Source organism: Ovis canadensis, chromosome 14, assembly GCF_042477335.2.
Source record: "Ovis canadensis isolate MfBH-ARS-UI-01 breed Bighorn chromosome 14, ARS-UI_OviCan_v2, whole genome shotgun sequence".
NCBI lineage: Eukaryota > Metazoa > Chordata > Mammalia > Artiodactyla > Bovidae > Ovis > Ovis canadensis.
In genome coordinates this window covers 29,743,191-29,765,163 of record NC_091258.1, presented here as the reverse complement: position 1 = coordinate 29,765,163, position 21,973 = coordinate 29,743,191, and the positions used below count along the sequence as shown (strand labels likewise).

Here is a 21,973-nt window from a genome sequence, read left to right as displayed (position 1 = left end):
GATATTCTTTATTACAGTTTTCATTTTATTTGTTGCATTTTTCAGATCCAGCATGCTTTTTTTAAAGATTTCATCTCTTTGATAAGTTTCTCATTTGCATTTAAAGTAGTAGTCATCTCTTCTAGTCTTTACTAACTGTCTTTGGGAGAGAAACACCTTCTGTTAGTCCTGCTAGGGACTCTGAGGTTTTCTCAGAGTCAGTTCTGTGGATTCGCCTACAAATTGCTTTTGTTGGACAGGAGGCAGAGAAGCATAAGTGAGGTATATCTTAGCCATGAATCTGACGTCACTACTAAATATACTCTTGAGTAAATCCTTTCTCTTCTCTGGACCTCTGTTTACTTTTCTGAACAATGAGGAGCTTGTAAAGATTGCATTTGAGGTTGCTTCCAACTCTGAAATGCCATAGGTCTATCAATGGGGATTGATTAATTTTATGTCTCTAGTCATGAAAAATTCCATAGTGAATTCATGTATTTATAATGGTGAGGGTTCCAGTTGCTAGTGACAGAAACTAACTTGGGATAATTTAGGTTGAAAAAGAGAATTTATTGATAGAATAAGAAGAGCAGAATGTCATGGAACTTTAGGGCAAGAATAGAGCTACGTACCAGGAAAGAGTTTGAACCAGGCATAGAAAACCTTCAGGAATTGTTCTCTATTACTTAGGATTAGGTGATTGGTGAATGGGGTGGTTGGTTTGTGAACTGGACAGGCATTCCCAAAAGTGTCCTCTCAACCTAAATTTTTGATTTCTCTTTGGGACAGTTGTCACAGAAGTGGGGGGAAGGATGCAGACTTGATCAGATGTGCCTGGTCCTGAGAGGTGGTCTCTTTGAAGTTCTCTGATCCTTGGGTTTGGAGACATAGGAATGTGGGTATCTGAAAGAATTAGGGAGAAAAGCCTGTCTGTATGTGTGACAAACTTCAATCTGGGTCACATTAAGGCAGCAAACACACCTTCTTGGGTTCTTTTGCTGGGCTGGTGCTTAGGCTTGGTCATGGGCTGGCTCCTGGTAGAAAACTTGCCATAGCCTTTTCTCCCGGCCAGCCCAAAATGGGAAAAAAGAGGGACAGAATGTCTTTGCTAATAAGGAAGGCTCTTGGTGGAGTTGAGGGAATTATGGGGGATCTGCACTCTCCTCCATGATGTGAAGACTGATTGGTGAAACCAGACTGGCACTGATCTGGGTGGAGTAGGGGCTGCCTAACCCCATTTCAGAGTGTCCTCATCTCCTCACCTTTCTGCTGCAGAGTGAAGGTCGCTAGACCAGGAGCCCAGGGCTCTAGACTGCCATCAAGATGGTGGGTGATGGCCCCTACCTTATCTCTGATCTGGACCGGCGAGGCCAGCGGAGATCATTCACAGAGAGATATGACCCCAGCCTGAAGACCATGATCCCCGTGAGACCCTATGCAAGGTAAGTCAGGAGGAGGATTGAAGGGAGGTCTGGGCAGAACTTCCAGGAATCATTTCCAGCCCATCAGGACAGTGGACACTGCCCCTGCTCCCCAAGTTGTGGCTCTGTATGCTTGTACTTTTGGCCTTCTATCCATCCATCCATCCATCCATCCATTTAAAAAATTTATTGACCATTCACTTCAAGAATCCTCCTTTCCTTTGGTGGAAAGGAGGCAACAGCAAATGTTTAAGGAGAGCTTGCCATGTGCCAGGACCTGTTTGGGTGCTTTACAAATATCTTCTCATTCACTCCTCACAACCACCCTGGAGGTGTTGTGATTATATTTATCTGATGTGTGAATAAGAGAGGCACAGAAAGGTTAAATAATGTGCACAAAGTTAATCACCTAGATATTACTTTGTAACAAACTGCCTCTGTACTTGGTAGCCTAAAACAATCACCATTTCTTTAGCTTGAAATTTTATAGGTGGTTCAGCAATTTGAGCTAAATAAACGGGATTGTTTTAGGCTTGACCAGATTTTCTTATGCATTGCTGGTCAGCAAGATGGCTGTGCTTCTGGGGGTGATGGGCTGGGGGAAGGTGGGCCCCATGGACTATGAACTTCCAGCAGGCTAGCCTGCACTAGGTTCTCCATTTCTTTCACTGCATTCTATTGGCCAAATCAAGTCACATGTAAGCCCAGATCCAAGGTGTGTGGAGAAACAGATCTGACATCTTGAAGGAAGAAGCTGCAAGGGTCTGGAACACAGATGGAGAGAGAGAATTGGGTTAAACTGCAGAATAGGAACTCGGGAAGTCTGATTTCCAAGCTCACATCCTTAACTATAATGTGATGTTATATTACTATATGTGTATTCTTAACATTACCATTAACTATAATATTTTAAAAAGCTGCTTTTTCTCAGTGGTTAAGAGTCTGTCTGCCAGTGCAGGAGCACAGGAGATGAGGGTTTGAATCCCATGGACAGAGGAGCCCGGGGACTAAAGTCCATCAGGTCACAAAGAGTCCGACATGACTGAGCGGCTGAACGCACATGCACCAAAGCACACACACCTTTTCTACATGAGAAGTGCTCTATAACCTGTCCTCTGAGCAGCAGAAGGCAAAGTGACATCTCCATGGTGAGATGACATAGTACTGCTCTCCTTTCAGAATATGTAGACCAAAGATAAACCTGTGAACCCTCTAAGGTGAGAGGTGAAGGTTGAAGGGTCACAGCATGGGCTACCATCTTTAGTTCCAGGCAGGAGAGCTCTAACTACCCACTGTTTTGGCTCTGTTCACAATTTTTGTGGAAAGGCAGTGTGATATAGTGCTTAAGAGAAAGATGGGAGTCAGCAAGTGTTAGTCTTGATTTCCTGCTTCACCACTGACTAGCTATAAGACTTTGGGCAAGTACTATAACCTCTTTTTGCCTTGATGTTCCTGTCTATGAAATGGGATCATAATATCACCCCAATACTTGGGCTGTTGTTAGGATTATATCATGTGATGCATTAATGTTACCCTTTGGGAAATGTTTACTATGTACCAGGCACATAGTATTAATATGTTATTCATGAGTTGGCTTAAAGCTCAACATTCAGAAAATGAAGATCATGGCATCTGGTCCCACCACTTCATGGGAAATAGATGGAGAAACAGTGGAAGCAGTGTCAAACTTTATTTTTGAGGGGCTCCAAAATCACTGCAGATAGGGACTGGAGCCATGAAATTAAAAGATGCTTACTCTTTGGAAGAAAAGTTATGACCAACCTAGATAGCATATTGAAAAGCAGAGACATTACTTTGCCAACTAAGGTCCGTCTAGTCAAGGCTATGGTTTTTCCAGTAGTCATGTATGGATGTGAGAGTTGGACTGTGAAGAAAGCTGAGTGCCGAAGAATTGGTGCTTTTGAACTGTGGTGTTGGAGAAGACTCTTGAGAGTCCCTTGGACTGCAAGGAGATCCAACCAGTCCATTCTAAAGGAGATCAGTTTGGGTGTTCATTGGAAGGACTGATGCTAAAGCTGAAACTCCAGTACTTTGGCCACCTCATGCGAAGAGTTGACTCATTGGAGAAGACTCTGATGCTGGGAGGGATTGGGGGCAGAAGGAGAATGGGACGACAGAGGATGAGATGGCTGGATGGCATCACCGACTCGATGGATGTGAGTTTGAGTGAACTCCGGGAGTTGGTGATGGACAGGGAGGCCTGGCGTGCTATGATTCATGGGGTTGCAAAGAGTCAGACATGACTGAGCGACTGAACTGAACTGAATACTATCTTAGCTTGGGTTCTCCCAAAAGCAGAGCATGAGTCAAAAGCTTGGGTGCAGGTAGCTTACCTGTGAGGCGATACCAAGCAGCAGGAGGAAAGATTTAGGGAGAGTGCGGCAGGGAAGGAGAGCGTGTGTGTTGTCGTGTCACTGCTTGTGGACATGGGGACTGGATTCTACTAGGCCCCCTCCAGAAGTATGCAATTTTCTACCCATAGGGTGGGAGGTGGGGGCAGTTGTCTGTGGGCTCTTATACTCCATTAGTTAGGTTTTCTTCCTGGGGGCATTGAAAGTGAAAGTGAAGTTGCTCAGTCGTGCCCGACTCTTAGCGACCCCATGGACTGCAGCCTGCCAGGCTCCTCCGTCCATGGGATTTTCCAGGCAAGAGTACTGGAGTGGGTTGCCATTGCCTTCTCCAGAGGATCTTCCCGGCCCAGGGATTGAACCCAGGTCTCCCACATTGTAGGCAGACGCTTTACCGTCTGAGCCATCATTAGCCCCCTGAAATTCTGGGCTACACTTATGCTCTGAGAAGACCCTGAAGGTAGTGAAAAGAGGCACAACACACCTGTGAGAGGGAACACTGTCAGCAGAGCCCAAGCTGCACAGCGTTATCCTCCACAGCTGAGATTGGAGGTAAATGTGACAAAGTCTACACAGAGTCTGTGACTCAGAGCATCTTGACAGCATCTGCTACAAGTACAAAGCTCTTCCAGGGCCTGGAATACCGCAAACACTCAGGAATTAGGAGGTAACACCCTGTGTCTCTGACTCTTATTCCATCTTATATGGTTAATTCCTCAAGGGCAGAAACACAGCTCTTCCTCCTCCCTTATTGCTTTCCTTTTTCCCTTCCTTCTACCTCCCCTGTCCTCCTCCTTTATCTGCTAGCTAATATTTATATCATAGTTGTTGTTTAGTGGCTAAGTTGTGTGCAGCTCTTCCTACTCATGGACTGTAGCCCACCTCTGTAGGCTCTGTAGGCTCCTCTGTCCATGGGATTTCCCAGGTAAGAATGCTGGAGTGGATTGCCATTTCCTCCTCCGGGGATCTTCTCAGCCCAGGAACTGAACCGGCGTCTCCTGCACTGGCAGGGAGATTCTTTGCCACTAGCGCCACCAGGGGAGCCCAGTATTGTGTAGTAGCTTACATACATTAATCCATCCCATCCTCACAATAAACCATGAGTTTGACTTTAGCTCTTGCCTCCTTGGGCAGGGTCACCCCCACACCCTGCTCTGACCCCCCCCGTCCTCCCAAGAGCAAAAGCCAGGTGCCCAACTCCTCTGATGATCAGCTACCTGGTCTCCATTTCCTCATGGCAAATGAAGCAGGCACCCTCTTTCCCATGGGGTGGTCATTGCTAAATGTTTAACAACTGGCTCACTAAAAGAATTCCCTCGTTTGTAGCACTTCCCATTTTTTATGGTGTAAATTCTCCCATCATGGCTTATTTCAACATGCTGTCACTGATTGCAAAGTTGAGGAGGGATGCATAGTAACAGAGTCCTGTTATGTGTGCTATTTCTACCACAGAGGTCATAGACTTAAACAATTGAAAGAATCAGTTCAGTTCAGTTCAGTCGCTCATCATGTCCGACTCTTTGCGACCCCATGAATCGCAGCACGGCAGGCCTCCCTGTCCATCACCAACTTCCGGAGTTCACTCAGATTCACGTCCATGAGTAAAATCCAGCAAAATAATCTAGGAAGCTATGAGTTTTGCGTATTGATTGCATTTGTCTCTAAGATAATATACTTACATTTATGTAATTCAATTTTTCATACTGGCTGTGTTTAAGAATTGACTTGCAGAATTCCTAAAAATCAGCTCTTACAAGCTAGCAAGGGCTGGCCCAGCACACGGCTGCTCACAGGGCTGTGATGTGAGTCACCGCCTGAGAGTGGCTATGGTTATCACTGTAGCTTAGAATTCTAGCCAGGGACTCGAGGCAAGGACCCCAACACCCTGGGACACCGAGCGTTTTGCCTGTTTCAGGTTGGCGCCCAACCCCGTGGATGACGCAGGCCTCCTCTCGTTTGCTACGTTCTCCTGGCTCACACCAGTGATGGTGCGAGGCTACCAGCACACGCTGACCGTGGACACCCTGCCCCCACTGTCACTGTATGACTCATCCGACACCAATGCCAAAAGGTACGAGGGTTTGTTCGGTTCTGTCTAGAGAGGAGCCTGCCTTGGGAAGGGACCTTCGAGCCCTTTTATGTGCTCCCGTTTTCCCATGGGGAAATCTACACCCACCAGTCTTGGTGGCCACTCTCCCTGGCTCCTCCCTGAGATGTGGGCTGGGCTGACTGGGCTAATATTTCACAGTTTGACTGGCAAAATCACACTTTTCATTGGTTCCTGGCCTAGTCTCCGGGGAGGTGAATACTGGGGAGTTGGTGGGGAGAAAGAGCTTCTTGAGAGCTTGAGGGTTCCGGACCGCTCGGGCGCAGCTGTCAGCTGGTTTGTAGGATCACCGCGTCAGGACAGGAGTGTCTGGAATCTCACTTTGCTCTGTGCTGGCTGGACTCCACCTGCGCTGCTGCCTGCCGTGCCAGGCACGGTATTTTGTTTCACTTTAAAAGTTGTCATTGGACTTAAAAAGTTTTTTTTAAATTTTAAATTGGAGTATACTCCATTAACAATGTTGTATTAGTTCCAGATGTTACAGCAAAGTGATTCACATACACACACATGTATCTATTGTTTTTCAAATTCTTTTCCAGTTTAGGTTATTACAGAACATCGTAGACTTTCATATTACAAAATACGTTTCGGTTGAACCAAATGAAATATTTGATAATTTTGACTTGCCAAAACATACATTTCAGTGGTTCAACCTAATTCAGATTCATTACAGAAATGTTAAAGCAACAAAAATTTAAGCAGTGGAAGTGCCCCCACCACACGCCCACCCCACTCCCCAGAGGTCAACAGTGTTAAATGCTGGTTTGCATCTGTCTGGAATTTTTCTACTCTGATTAAACACACCCCGTGCTACCGTCTTCTGCAGATCAATACCTCTTCTTCTTTCCTGCTCACAGGTCATCTTTTTTCCCTTTGAAGAAAAACTGAAGCATACTATTTCATGGTTAACCATTTTGCTATTTTCAGTTAAGAGTTTGTATTTTTCCACAGCACAAAAACCTCCCGCTGTGCAGCCCAGTTCCTTCATTCTTGCTAATGGCTGCATTGTTTTAAGCAGTGGGGAAGCTCTCAAAGTCGTCTCTCTGCATTTGTTTCTCTTGGAATTCTCCTTATTTTTGGTCTATATGCTTGAAGGGCTGTGAGTTCCAATCATGCTCCTGCAATTGTGCCTTCCCATCCCCTTATCCGTGTCTTGAAGAAATCTCAGCCAGTGGTGGTTTCCAAAACCTACGGTCCAGGGAGCAGAGAGAAATGGGCTGGACCCGTGTCTGAGGAGTACCAGGTTTTCCTTCTACCCCCCTCTCTTTAATGTTGCCTTCCTTCTACCCAACATCAGCTTAGATCCTTTTCCAAACACATGCTTGACAACCTTAATAACACGTGATCTTCAGTCCATGCCTCTCTTCCGGACTCTGAGTTCATACACCCACCATCCAACAGGACTTGGATGATTCACAGGTATCCTACATCAAAAGCTATGTTCTTGATCCTCAGCCCTACCTGATGATATTCCCTTTCTCCATCTCTGTCAGCTCCATTCCCACAGTTCCCCTTTTCTCCCGCATCTAATTCATCTGCAAGTCCCAATGTCTCCCCTGTCTACCTTTCTGTAAATTCTCAGCCACCTCCCACCTGGATGCCCGTGCGCTTCCATGGTGGTCTGCCTGCTCCCCACCCTCATAACCCACCATTCTCACAGCAGCCAGATATTCTCTTAGATATGTAAAGCAATCCTGTCACATCAGCTTGAAAACCTGCGATGGCTTCCTTTGTACTTGGAATGAAATCTAATCTTCTTCCTGAGGACCATGAAGTCCCATGAGATCTGGCCTTGCTTTGCCTCCCTGTGCCCCTACATGCCTGGCACACTGGCCTCTGTTCTGATTTTTGACATGGACAAACTCCTCCTGGCACTGGAAATTTTCTTCCTGATTTCTCTATTGCCTCTGTGTTTCTGTCACAACTGGTATTGTGCCAGGGACAGGCAGGAGGAGGAAATCAGGGCCTGGAAAGAGCCCAAATGCCAGATCCCAGCTTGTTCTGTGTCAGGGCTCTGGCCACTGCCAGTGCCATGTCCCACCCACCCTGTGAAACAGTGGTCCCCAGTTATTTTGGCATCAAGGACCAGTTTTGTGGAAGACAGTTTTTCCACGGATCAGGGGTGAGGGGATTGGTTTCATGTTGCATAGTATTGATTTCGTATTACATATAATAAGCATGTTACATTTATTGTGAACTTTATTTGTATTATTACATTGTGGTATATAATTAGATAATTATAGAACTCGCCTTAATGCAGAATCAGTAGGAGCCCACCAGTTCAGTTCAGTTCAGTCTCTCAGTTGTGTCCAACTCTTCACGACCCCAGGAGCCCACCAGACGCAGCTTAATTGTCCCTTGCCACTCACTGATAGGGTTTTGATATGAGTCTGGAAGCAGTTGATTTATTGTGGTCTCTGCAGTCAAATCCGGAGAAGGCAATGGCACCCCACTCCAGTACTCTTGCCTGGAAAATCCCATGGATGGAAGAGCCTGGTAGGCTGCAGTCCATGGGGTCGCTAAGAGTCGGACATGACTGAGCGACTTCACTTTGACTTTTCACTTTCATGCATTGGAGAAGGAAATGGCAACCCACTCCAGTGTTCTTGCCTGGAGAATCCCAGGGACGGGGGAGCCTGGTGGGCTGCCATCTATGGGGTCGCACAGAGTCGGACACAACTGAAGCGACTTAGCAGCAGCAGCTGCAGTCAAATCTCTCTGCTAATGATAATCTGTACTTGCAGCCACTCCCCAGTGCTAGCGTCACCACCTCAGCTCCACCTCAGATCATCAGGAATCAGGTTCTCATAAGGAGCGTGTAACCTAGATCCCTGGCATGGCAGTTCACAGTAGGGTTCATGCTCCTGTGAGAATCCAGTGCCATCACTGATCTGACAGGAGGCAAAGTTCAGGCAGTAACTGAGTGATGGGGAACAGTTGTAAATACAGATGAAACCCACTGCTCACCTCCCGCTGTGCAGCCCGGTTCCTAGCGGGCCACAGACGGGTATCAGTTCGTGGCCCAGGGGTTGGGGACCCCTGCTGTAAAAGGTGACAGAACTAATGCTGTTCTGAAGCTGCCACTGGCAGGGATGTGGGTTGTGGATCCTTGCACTGTTTTATCCATCAGCATAGCTTTCAACAGCAAGTGGGAAGGAATATAAGTCCCTGTCCTTCTTCCTGTTCTTTTGTCACAGATTTCGAATCCTTTGGGATGAAGAGGTAGAGAGGATGGGTCCCGAGAAAGCCTCTCTGGGCCGAGTGGTCTGGAAATTCCAGAGGACGCGTGTTTTGATGGATTTCGTGGCCAACATCCTGTGCATTGTCATGGCAGCCATAGGGCCGGTGAGTGCAGTGGGCCTTCCCTGCCCTTGTCTCCCAGGTCCCCAGACTGGCAAAGAATGTTATTAGTTACTTTCTCTACGAGCTGGTGGGTTTAGTACATTGTTGTTATCTTTTCACTCCTTGGGGGAGAATTTTCATAAAGCTAATCTTTGTCAAGCACGGCAGCTACCACTGAAATTAATTAAAACGTTTGCCTCATAAAGTCTGCTTGCTGACATTATCTGAAGCCTCCTGTACCTGCCTCGAACCCCAGCGGCACTCTCCTCTCCTCACCGCACTGTTTTACAGACAGTTCTCATTCACCAAATCCTCCAGCAGACCGAAAGCGTCTCCAGGAAGGTCTGGATTGGCGTTGGCCTGTGCGCAGCCCTTTTCACCACTGAGTTTACCAAAGTCCTCTTTTGGGCCCTCGCCTGGGCCATAAATTACCGCACGGCAATCCGGTTGAAGGTGGCCGTCTCCACCTTGGTTTTCGAAAACCTGGTGTCCTTCAAGACGCTGACGCACATCTCTGTTGGTGAGGTAAGCTGGTCCAGAAGGAGTCTAACTTAAGGAAGCTGCATTCAGACTTTTCTGAATATGAGTGAGGTGTGCTTCCTGGGTGGAATATCTGCCCCCTCTTTTGGTTGTCTATGTCCTGTCCATCATTTCCCTTCTTCCTGCTAAGTGAAGTGGTGGACACTCAAAACACCAGAAGAATTCAGAGAAAGGAGGATTCCATTCGAGCTGAAGAATTTGGAAAGGCTTCCCTGTTCCAGTTGGAACAGGGCTTAGGGGTGAGCTCATTCAGTCCCTCTGATTGTCAGTGAGGACATCGAAGCAGTACAGAGCACACTATGGCATTTAATAAAATTGACTAATGGATCTGATGATTCCAACTGTGTAGCATTTTGGATGTCAAGTCACAACAAAGACCATGCCTGTTAGACTTTAGAGTTGACATTTCCTTAAGCCCTTAATCCTTAGCAATAAAAACTTCACCTTTTACATGGGAATATTTCCCTGGCCAAGGGAACCCTAGGTAGTGTGAGGTAAGGGAAGAGACTGTTTCTTTCAGTTGCTCTTCCAGTTTGTTTAAAGCATCCAGTATCAATTGTGATTAGATTCACTTGTGTTAAACCAAAACCCCCAAATAACAGTGGGTTAAACAGGATGAATTTATTTCACTCTATGTAAAAGGAGTCTGAAAGAGGGTGATCGAGGGCTGGAATGGGGGCTTCCAGGTTCGCCTATCTTTCTTTATCACTACCTTAGTACATGGTTTCCATAATTGTTCAGGATGGAAACTGCAGGTCCAGACATCCAGTCATGTTTCAGAGAACTGGTAGGAAGAAGCAGAGAAGAGAAAGGGATAAGTCTTCCAAGTCGAGCTGGCTCCCTGTCAGAATTCACCCCCAAAGCTCCTTGGCTTGTGTCTCATTACCCTTAGCACAGACGCATGGTCACAATGCTTCCCCAAAACAGGCTTGGAAATGTGCTCTTTTTCCTGGGCCCATGGATGCCCTGATTAAGCAGGGTTGAGCTAACAAAGATGGAGCGAGAGCTGTCAGGTAGACAGTGGGCTTTGCCGATGTCTTCCTAGGTGGTATTTACGCCTTTCTTCATTGGGATTCTCAGTCCTAAAAGATGGGCTTCTCCAGAGTCATACTAGCATGAAACTCGCAAAACTCACTGTGTCGGTTCTCCGATGACCTCCAACCCCTTTAAGGCAGTTTTCCCTTTCCTTCCGCAGATGCCCCAGCCATTCCAAAGGCCGTCCGTTGAGGAAATGCTCGGGTGGCCCTTCCAAAGCCTGAACTTGTGTGCTTTCTTTCCAGGTGCTCAATATACTGTCGAGTGATAGTTATTCCTTGTTTGAAGCTGCCTTGTTTTGTCCCTTGCCAGCCACCATCCCTATCCTAATGGCTGTCTGTGCAGTGTACGCCTTTTTCATTCTGGGGCCCACAGCTTTCATCGGGATATCCGTGTATATGCTATTCATCCCCATCCAGGTAATAGCAGGTCTTTGCAGTTGTATTTCACGCACACTCTCACTGAAGTGGGTAGAAGGCTTTGCTTCCAGGGCCTGGCCCTGAAACCTGAGCCCTTACTTTGGGCTCACGGACAGTATAGTTTTTAAAGAACTTGACTTTGAATGCCCTGGGGAAGGGGGCATGCTTCTTCAATTTGCTAAAGTCCCCAGTGAGTCCCTTGTATCCTGGTGATTCATGCATTTATATCACCTGGCCAGACTCAGATTGTGTCCCCGGAGAACATTGACCACAACTCAATGGAAGGATTCAGCTGAGAATCTCTCCCTTAGAACTTTTCCTGGCACTTACACTCAGATCCCTGGATTTTTAGGCCAACAGCAACTCAGCAGTTCTCTCTGAACACTGTACCTTGATTTCAGATGTTTCTGGCTAAGCTCAATTCAGCTTTCCGACAATCAGCAATTTCAGTGACAGACAAGCGAGTTCAGACAATGAATGAGTTTCTGACCTGCATCAAGCTGATTAAAATGTATGCCTGGGAGAAATCTTTTACCAACACCATCCGAGGTAGGATGAGCAACTGCTGATAGAACCACTTACCCCGTAGAGTGTGCTTTTCCAATGGGTTCTTAAGATTCTGGGTTTGGGAATTCTGGAAATGGACTGAGGGGACCTCCAAGCTGATCTGCAGGCTTTTCAAAAGAGTATAGAGATTTTGGAATAGTCCCAGGCATCTCTTCTAGGGAACCGAAAGCTTAGTAGGTGAGTGGCATATGGTTTAGCCATACTGAGGCTGGTGAGTGCTTGTACTGGCCAGCTACCCTTCACAAAAATAATCCACTAAAGCATTATGAGCAGAAGAGCTGGCTCAGGCTATTTTGTTGACTTGGAAGCTATCCATATGGGCACATGTATGCACTCACACTTATACACGTGTCCCCTCCTTGCTGGCAGCAGCCTCATCAGGATCGGATGTCCCACTGACTTGACATGCTTTAGGCAGATAGGAGAATGCATATATAGCTGTTTTGTTTTAAAGATGATATTTGAAACTCTCAATCAAATAAAAATGCAAATCGAATTGCAGGAATATTTACATAATTGCTGACATAGACTCAGGTGGTTGACCAGCTAATGATCTGAACCACTGTTACAACCGACTGTCTGGATCTACAATTACACGTGTAGACCAGCCTGTAATTGGGCCCAAAGTTGTGTATCCACTGTTTTGAAAGTGGCTTTAGAAAATCTGCTTTTGAACTTGCCAAAGGAAGGGTCCCAGGTTGAGACACTGGCAGCCTTATGTACCCTCTTTCAAGAGCCAGAAATACTTCCGTGCACACTGAACTTCACTTTAATACAGTTTATTTGATGTGATTATATTTGATTCCATTTTATGTAATTCAATGTAACTCAATTTAATTCAGTAAATATGTACCAAGTTTCTACTATGTACAAGGCCACAGGAGTCACACAAAATAATTAGAAAGGATCTCTATTTTTAAAATGAAGGAAGGATGAGCTAACTAAGTTCAAAAATAGCTATAAGTTTGTTGGCTCTGCTTCTAGGATATATCCAGAATCTGTCTACTTCTCTTCATTCCACTGCCACCCCGGTCCAAGCCAATATCCTCTCCCTTCCCATTTATGGAAAGAACTTCTAGATGCAACCTCTGCTTTCTGCCTGCCCCGTAAAATCCATGATGCACTCAACAGCCAGAATGACCTTTTAAAAATGTCAATCAGATCCTGTCTCTCCCCTGCTGAAAAATCGTTAGTGACTTCTTATCACACTTAAGTGTTTTCAAATTTAGGACTTCTGAATGAAGTCCAGATTCCTTCCAACAGCCTATTAGATCCAGCACCATCTGACCCTGCTGACCTCCTGACCTCATCACATCTCATCCCAGGCTGATAACTCTGCATGAGCCACTCGGATCCTCTGTTTTTGAAACAGCATCCGCATCCATCCACTCTGCAGCTGCTGTTCCCTCTGCCTTGGATGTCTTCTGCTAGATGTTTGTGCTAACTTTATCTTAACTGTGGGTCTCCTAAAGTAATGTCAGTGACGCACGAGGCCTTCTTGACCACAGTCCCAAGCAGGTCCACTCCCTCTTTAGCTCTTAGTCTTGTCACCCTGTTCATTTCTTTCATATCACCCAACACAGTTTGTAGTGATCTTATTTACTTGTTTATTTCTTGTCTATTGCTCCTACTGGAAAAGCTGAGACCCTCTTTACCCCTATATTCCCCAGAACCAGGCACAGCCCCTGGCATATAGTAGACATCAGATTAAAATTTATTAAAAATAATAAGCAAACACGTGAATTAATTATAGAATAAAATGGGTAAAAAGCCACAAAAGAAACTGAGAGGAGATCCGTGGGCATGAGAGATGAGGAAAAGCCTCCTGGCAGAGGTGGCATTTTAAAAAGGCCCTGAAGGACAGGAGGGATGTGGACACTGCAGGAGCTGGGGAAGCCCCACTGGGCAGGCTCAAAGGCCTAGAGGCTGTGCTTGGAAAGGAGGTGGCTGCTGTTCTCGAGGGGAAGGGTGTGTGGACAGCAAGTGTTGAATCCCAGAACTGGATTCTAATTCTGCCCTGATCTCTTAAGGATCAAGTCACTTAGCCCAGGAAGACTTTCCTCTACTGTCGGGGGGCATAGTGATGGCTTCTCGTTTGTCACACGGTGGGGAGAGTAGCTTAATGAGAGCCTGCCTGTGCAGGGCTCAGCCCAGCACCTGGTCCACAGGCCGCACTCCCCAAGCAGGGCTGTGGCACCATGCTGCTAACGTGGAAGGGTTTCTGTGGAGGAGGCTGGTGTTGGTGTTGAGAACTTTAAACACCAGGGGAAGGATGCTTGAATTCTATCTGAAAGTGGTACAGAGTCTTGGTGTCATCTGGACTACGGAAGGCAGACACGTTCTTGGGGTTTTGTAGCTGTTCCTGAGATACAGGGCCGGGGCCTCAATCTGGCAGTCTTCAGGCTGGCATATGTGTTTTGTTTGGCTCCTACAGTACTTTAACTTTTTCTATTAGTTCCCAAGATTTAAATGTAGGGCGATGTCTCACAAAATTCCAGATCTCAGACTTCAGAACAGTCTAGTGAGCCTGGGACACCCTCGCCCTGGTCTTGCTCTCTGCCTGCTCCCTTTATTTACATTACTTAGCTGTAGGCATCTGAGTGTATGATTCCTGACACACAGGGAATCAGATCAGAAAGGACCTTGGAGGCCATCCAGCAATGGCAGCCGACAAGAACTGAGCCCCCAGTACATGCCGGCATTGTGCTCAGGGCCGTCTGTGCTTCCTCTCATTTAAACTTCTCAGCAGGAGCCCTTAACACTAATTTGCAGGAGGATCCAGCAGAAGTTATGCTTTTTTTTTTTTTTTTAATTGAAGCGTGGCGCTAGTGGTAAAGAACATGCCTGCCAAGGCAAGAACTGTAAGAAATGCAAGTTGAATCACTGGGTGGGGAGAAGGGCATGGCAACCCATTCCAGTATTCTTGCCTGGGGAATCTCATGGACAGAGAAGCCTGGTGGGCTACCATCCATAGGGTTGCGAATAGTTGGGCATGGCTGAAGTGACTTAGCATGCACACACATAGTTGATTTACAGTGTTGCGCTAATTTGGGGTAAACAGCAAAGTCGTTCAGTTATATATATATATATATATATGTATATATATATATATATATATATATATATATATATAGGCTTCCCAGGTGGCTCAGTGGTAAAGAACCTACCTGCCAATGCAGGAGACAAGAAATATGGGTTCAGTCCCTGAGTCGGGAAGATCCCCTGGAGGAGGGCATGGCAATCCACTCCAGTATTCATGCTTGGAGAATTCCATGGAAAGAGGAGCCTAGTGGGCTACAGTCCATAGGGTCACAAAGAGTCAGACATGGCTGAAGCGACTCAGCACACATGTTTATGTATATATTCATGTAGGGATGACATGGAAAAGAATCTGAAAAAGATTATTTTTCAGATTCTTTTCCAATATGGTTTGCAGTAGTTTAGTGGCTAAGTCATGTCTGACTCTTGTGTTTAGTTGCTAAGTTGTGTCCGACCAAGTCCTGTCTGACCAAATCGTGTCTGATTTCCCAGGTGAGAATACTGAAGTTGGTTCCTGTGCCTTTCTCCAGGGGATCTTCCCAACTCAGTGATCCAACCATCACCTAAAGGAACTGGATAGATTCTTTACCAGTGGGCCACCTGGGAAGCCCGAGTATCTGTTAAGACCAAACTCCCAATTTATCCATCTCCCTACCTCTTCCTCTTTGGTAACCGTAACTTTGTTTTATATGTCTATAAGTCACTTTCTATTTTATAAATAAACTCATTTGTATTTATTATTTTTAAGATTCCACATATAAGTGATGTCATATTTTTGTCTTTTCTGACTTCACTTACATTTATATATATATGATAATCATCCATGTTGTTGCAAATGGCAATGGCTCATTCTTTATTTATGACTGAGTAATATTCCACTGGACTTCCCTGGTGGCTCAGATGATAAAGAATCTGTCTGCAATGCAGTAGACTGGATTTGATCCCTCGGTTAGGAAGATCCCTCGGAGAAGGGAGTGGTTCCCCTCTCCAGGATGCTTGCCTGGAGAATTCAATGGACAGAGGAGCCTGGCAGGCAACAGTCTATGGGGTTGCAAAAAGCTGGACACTACTGAGTGATTAACACTTTCAATATTCCATTGAGTAATATGTTTCTCAATGCTGGTGCTTGACATGCAAATTAAGACCACTATGGACCGTTTCTATTTACTAGGTATAAGGAGGAAGGAAAGGAAGTTACTGGAAAAAGCTGGATTTGTCCAGAGTGGAAACTCAGCATTGGCCCCCATTGCATCCACCATTGCCATTGTACTGACGTTCACCTGCCACATCCTCTTAAGACGCAAGCTCACTGCCCCTGTGGTAAGTGCCTCTCTAGAACTGGCCTCTTCTGAACCAAACTCTGCCAAGTGCCGGATGGGGAGCTTTGCCCAGCCCTGACACCAGAACACCTTATCATGGTGAGCTAGGTGACACCAGAATTCCATCCCAATTTCTAAAACCAGTGCTTGGACTAACAGGGAGCAGAGGAGAGCTTAGTAGCAATTCTTGTTTAGTCTACCACAGGATAGGGATAGTAGTTAACATTGGAACACAGTTTTACATTTGGAAAACAGAATTGAAGCCACAGGAGCCCTTTGTTCATATGTATACATATATACGACAGGAGCAGTTTGTGGACCTTCTCTGGGTGGGAGGAGGTATCGGTGTTGGGAGAAGCAGTATGGTGTCTAGGTCAGAGTCCCCCTTGTTTCAATCCCCACTCCACTCTTTGCTGTGACTTACAGCAGCTCATGGAGCCTCTCTTGCTTCAGTTTTATCATCTGTAAATGGGGTGATGACACTCTATGGCGGTGAAGACAGAAGTTTTTTTAAACAAAGCCCATGGGCCAGCACCTAGAATGCAGCAAATTCTGTAGAAGTGTTTGCTCTTCTTATTAGCCTGATGCTCACCCAGGCCGGGCATAACTGAGTTGAAAGCCTCAGAGGGAGAATTGGATTGAAGTTGGGGGGTCGGGCGGGTCTTGAATTACAAGGGGGCTGCGCATTCAAAGGTAAACCTGAGCTAGACGGGGAATGGCTCCGAACTGAAATAAACAAACAGATTTTGAACAAGTGTCTGAAGGGTGAACGGTTGGAGGAAAAAACACAAAGGCAAGAAAAAGAGAGAGAGGAAAGTGAATAAACTAGGAGAAGTATGCTCACAGGGGAAGAAATGCACCAAAATCAGGGATCTAGAGGGAAGGTGGCGGGGACATTTGAAAAGGCAGGATCTCTTCTGGTGCGTCCATTGTCAGGCCGTCAGTCCCGTTGCTGCCCATGTTTCTTTAGAAGGCACTTTTTTGCACAGTGTTCTGTCACACACGCACATTCTGGGAGCTTGAACCTAGCCGCAAACCCAAAGCCGGTGTGAATGTCAATGATGATTGTGCTGGAGCCTGAATGAATGCTACCTGATTCTTGTAACTGCTGTCTATGATCCCAGGCAAAAAAAAAAAAAAAAAACAACCCAGAACACACCAAGCAAATTAATTTGAAGCCAAATAGAGTGCATGTAGTTAATATTTTCTAAAACAATGATTTAGAAGAAATCTAGATCCAGAACAGTTTGACTGAACGTGAGGCTTGTATTTCTTTAGACTAATAATCCTTGCAGTCTGCTTCTCTGCCAGAGTCACATCAGTAGGAGGTCAGCCCTGAGGTGCTGTCACATCAGGTAGCCTGGGGGCTCTGCATTTCCTGAGCCAAGAGGTACTTTGGAACCTGGAAGAGCTGAATTCTCTTTGGGGATGTATTTAGGATCAGATGTGATGAAGGTGGCGGGGAGCGGGCTTCCCCAGGGCCTCAGTGGTAAAGAATCTGCCTGAAATGCAGGAGCCACAGGAGATGCAGGCTTGATCCCTGAGTCGGGAAGATCCCCCAGAGGAGGGCATGGCAACCCACTCCAGTATTCTTGCCTGGATAATCCCATGGACAGAGGAGCCTGGTGGGCTACAGTCCATGGGGTCATAAAATGTCTGGCATGACTGAAGCGACTGAACTCACTCATGATGAAGGGAGCATCCTTCATCACGCTCTTAATGAACTAAGTGGGATTAGTTGACACCTGGGAGCCCTGACCACAGGGCCCATTCAGCAGCAGGAAGGATCACTCCAGATTTGTTGAAGGAAGTTGTGTTTTTAATTTCTTAGATGGGTGGTTAGGGAGAGGCTGCTAATTACAAGTCGGACAGATGAGAAGATGAAATCTGAGTTCATGTCCCCCCTGGGGCACTCGCAAAGCAAGGAAACTTGTCTTCATTGAAGCTGTATGATATTAGCCACCCACTAGGCAAGGCTCAGTGGGGAAGGCCCTAGTGAAGAGGATGATTTTTTTTGGAAATGGTGGCGGAACAAAGGCTCTCAAATCAGTCCCTTATGAGTGTGTGGAGGTAGAACATGGAGGCCAGCCCCTGAGGGCAGGAGAACGAGCAACCAGCCTAGGCCAAGCACATCATTGCAGGGAGCGTCCACCTTCAACACTGGCCTGTGTGGTGTGTAAAAGGATGCCCTACCTCTGAAGGGTCAGATGCCTCTGAAAGAAGGGGATGATTTAGGAAAATCTGTGTATGGTTTCAGTGAATTGTGTAGGCCAAATAAGGATGTGGGATGGATGGGGCTTTCCAAATGCACTCAATTAGTCCTTCTCGGACTTTATCCTCTGGACTGACAGAGATAAGGGGATAAGTTTCCCACCATGTTGATGAAAATCCAAAAACAAAATAGATTAAGATGTTGATATCTTTAATTTGCCATCCCATGATTTCTGAGCCATGAAATGAGAAAATAGTTCCTCTGAGAATCCCAACTGTGCTACTGTTTCTCATTTCAGCAAGTTTAATCCCCATGGACTTAATGGTTCAAAGGCAAGGCAACATCCCATCTTAAACTCTATACCTCTCTTTTGTTCTTCAGGCATTTAGTGTGATAGCCATGTTTAATGTAATGAAGTTTTCAATTGCAATCTTACCTTTCTCGGTCAAAGCAGCGGCTGAAGCCAATGTCTCTCTAAGGAGAATGAAGGTATAACTAACACTGGGTGAGTAGGGAAGAGAGATCTCATTTTTGGGTGGGAAAATTCTCAGAGAAGGGGAGGCTGGGGCTTCCCAGGTGGTGATAGTGGTAAAGAACCCATCTGCCAATGCAGGAGAGACAGGAGAGGCTGGTTCGATCCCTGGGTCAGGAAGATTCCCTGGAGGAGGACATGGCAACTTACTCCAGTATTCTTGCCTGGAGAATCCCATGGACAGAGGACTCTGGTGGACTACAGTCCGAGGGGTCTCAAAGAGTCAGACATGACTGAAGCAACTTAGCAAGCATGCACATGTCAGTCCTTTGGAAGGCTTGGTCACTGGTTTGGTGGATATTGGGAGAAGACCCTCCATTCACAAATATGCATCATATTTATGATACATAAATATGCATCAAGCAGGATAGAGGCAGAATATTATAGGCGGCCTGTTCTTTTAGTAGAAGTAAGATGGAGTCTCCACTCGGGGAGATGATGTTCCTGACCCTCTACTCTTTTTCCAAGCTACAAATCTTAAGTTGTTCCAGGAGCGGAGTTCAGTCTGCACTGAGCCATCCCCTCTTGCCTATCTAGTTTGTCCTATGATGGTGACAGGAGTGATGATAGCATGGGGGCACCATATTTATACACTCATTTAGCCACTTTAGTTTTTTTAACTTTTCCATTCACCAAAGACTTATTGTATGAGTCCCAAACAGGACAAACCAAAAGAGGACCGCACCAAGACACTTTGCAATTAAAGTGGTAAAAGGCAGCAGGGACTTCCCTAGTGGAGCGGCGGTAAAGAATTCACTTCCAATGCAGGGTATGCAAGAGACGCAGGTTCATTCCCTGGGTTGGGAAGATCCTCTGGAGTAGGAAATGGCAACCAACTTTAGTATTCTTGCTTGGAGAATTTACATGGAGAGAGGAGCCTGGCGGACTACAGTCCACAGGGTTGCAAAGAGTCAGACACAACTGAGCGACTCAGCCTGCACATTAAAAGCAGCAAGGGGAAAGCAACAAGTTATATACAAGGGAACTCCCATAAAGCTAACAGCTGACTTCAGCAGAAGTTCTGCAGGCCAGAAGGGAGTGGCACAATATATTTAAAGCGATGAAAGGGAAAAGTCTACAACCAAGAATAATCTACACAGCAAAGTTCTCATTCAGATTTGTTGGAGAGATCAAAAGCTTTCAGTTCAGTTCAGTTCAGTCACTCAGTCGTGTCCGACTCTTTGCGACCCCATGAATTGCAGCACGCCAGGCCTCCCTGTCCATCACCAACTCCCAGAGTTCACTCAGACTCACGTCCATCAAGTCAGTGATGCCATCCAGCCATCTCATCCTCTGTCGTCCCCTTCTCTTCCTGCCCTCAATCCCTCCCAGCATCAGAGCCTTTTCCAATGAGTCAGCTCTTCACATGAGGTTGCCAAAGTGGAGTTTCAGCTTTAGCATCATTCCTTCCAAAGAAATCCCAGGGCTAATCTCCTTCAGAACGCACTGGTTGGATCTCCTTGCAGTCCAAGGGACTCTCGAGAGTCTTCTCCAACACCACAGTTCAAAAGCTTTACAGATAAGCAAAACCAAAAGAGTTCAGAACCATAAAACCAGTTTTACAAGAAATGTTAAAGGGACTTTTCTAAGCTAGAAAGAAAAGGCTACCACTAGAAACATGAAAATTACAAAAGGAAAAAGCTCGTCAATAAAGGCAAATATACAGTAAAGGCAGTAAGTCAACCTTGTACAAAGTTAGTAGGTAGGTTAAAAGACAAAAGTCTTAAACTAATCTAAATCCACCATAAACAGTTAAGGGATAACACAACAAAAAGATGTAAAATATGCAGAACAGCGCTCATGGAGGGAGGAGAATAAAGACACAGGGTTATTAAAATGCATTTGAAATGGAGAGATGTGTAACTTAAAATAATCGTGTATTCATATATAGATTGCTATATATAAACCTCATAGTAATCACAAATCAAACATTTATAAGAGATACACACACAAGAGAAAGGAATCCAAACATAACACTAAAGATAGTTGTCAAATCACAAAGGAAGAGAACAAAAGAAGAGAGGAATTTTTTTTCCTCCAAAAATTAAAAATAGAACTGCCATATGACCAGGAAGCCTGCAGTATATATCTGAAGAAAACCAAAACATTAACTTGAAAAGATACATGCACGTGTACCCTACTGTTCATAGCAGTATTATTTATAAAAGCCAAGATATAGAAGGAACCTAAGTGTCCATTTATAGATAAATGGATAAAGAAGATTGTGGTATATATATACACAGTGGAATACCACTCAGCCATAAAAAGAATGGAATTTTGAGATTTGCATCAACATGGATGGATTTGGAGGGCATTATGCTAAGTGAAATAAGTCAAAGAAATACAAATACTGAATGATATCACTTATATCTAGAATCTTAAAAAACCCCCACAAAACCCTGACTATAACAAAAAAGAAACAGACTCACAGATAGAGAGAAAAAATTAGTGGTTATCAGTGGGAAGATGGAAGGGGGAAGGGGCAAAGTAGGGGTAAGGGAATTAAGATTTACAAACTACTGTGTATAAAATAGATAAGGTACAAGGATATATTGTACAGCACAGAGAACAGGGAATATAGCCAATATTTTATAATAAATTTAAGTGGCATGTAATCTATAAAAATTTGCAATCACTATATTGTACATGTGAAACTAATATAATATTGTAAATCAATTGTACTCTGATTTTAAACAAGATTTACTGTGTGCTTCCATATACACAGCATTGTGGAAAGTGCAAATACAAAGAAGAGGCTCTTTACTCTGAAAAGCCTCCAGTCTAGTATAGGACCCGGTAGCCCAGTAACTGCTATAAGTAAGGATGTGAAGTGCAGGAAGGACTGAGTAAGTGGCGTTGAAGTTGAGGCGAGAAAAGGAAAGGAGGGGATTTCAGACAAGAGAGCAACATGTTCAGATGCCTGTGAATTGATGGGAAGATCTTATCCACTCAAGCCTGAAATGTAGATGTCGTTTTCAATGTCTTAGGGTGGCGCTAGTGGCAAAGAACCTGCCTGCCAATGCAGGAGACGTAAGACACAGGGGTTCGATCCCTGGGTCAGGAAGATCCCCTGGAGGAGGGCCTGGCAACCC

The 21,973-nt window shown here is 45.4% G+C and overlaps 1 protein-coding gene across 4 annotated transcripts in view; it reads left to right on the top strand.

The window, feature by feature from the left end:
- The first annotated feature begins 1,302 nt into the window (after window positions 1-1,302).
- Window positions 1,303-21,973, top strand: part of ABCC12 (ATP binding cassette subfamily C member 12) — a 60,698-nt gene continuing 40,027 nt past the window's right edge. For 2 of the 4 annotated variants that reach the window (XM_069550338.1, XM_069550340.1), the window contains exons 1-8: window positions 1,303-1,421; window positions 5,685-5,840; window positions 9,074-9,221; window positions 9,510-9,743; window positions 11,039-11,212; window positions 11,614-11,761; window positions 15,990-16,138; window positions 18,731-18,838. In XM_069550338.1, the coding sequence (XP_069406439.1) occupies window positions 1,303-1,421; window positions 5,685-5,840; window positions 9,074-9,221; window positions 9,510-9,743; window positions 11,039-11,212; window positions 11,614-11,761; window positions 15,990-16,138; window positions 18,731-18,838 (1,236 nt within the window). Of the gene's footprint in view, window positions 1,422-5,684; window positions 5,841-9,073; window positions 9,226-9,509; window positions 9,744-11,038; window positions 11,213-11,613; window positions 11,762-15,989; window positions 16,139-18,730; window positions 18,839-21,973 lie in introns of all 4 variants that reach the window. The other 2 variants (XM_069550339.1, XM_069550341.1) reach the window with 2 other exon arrangements.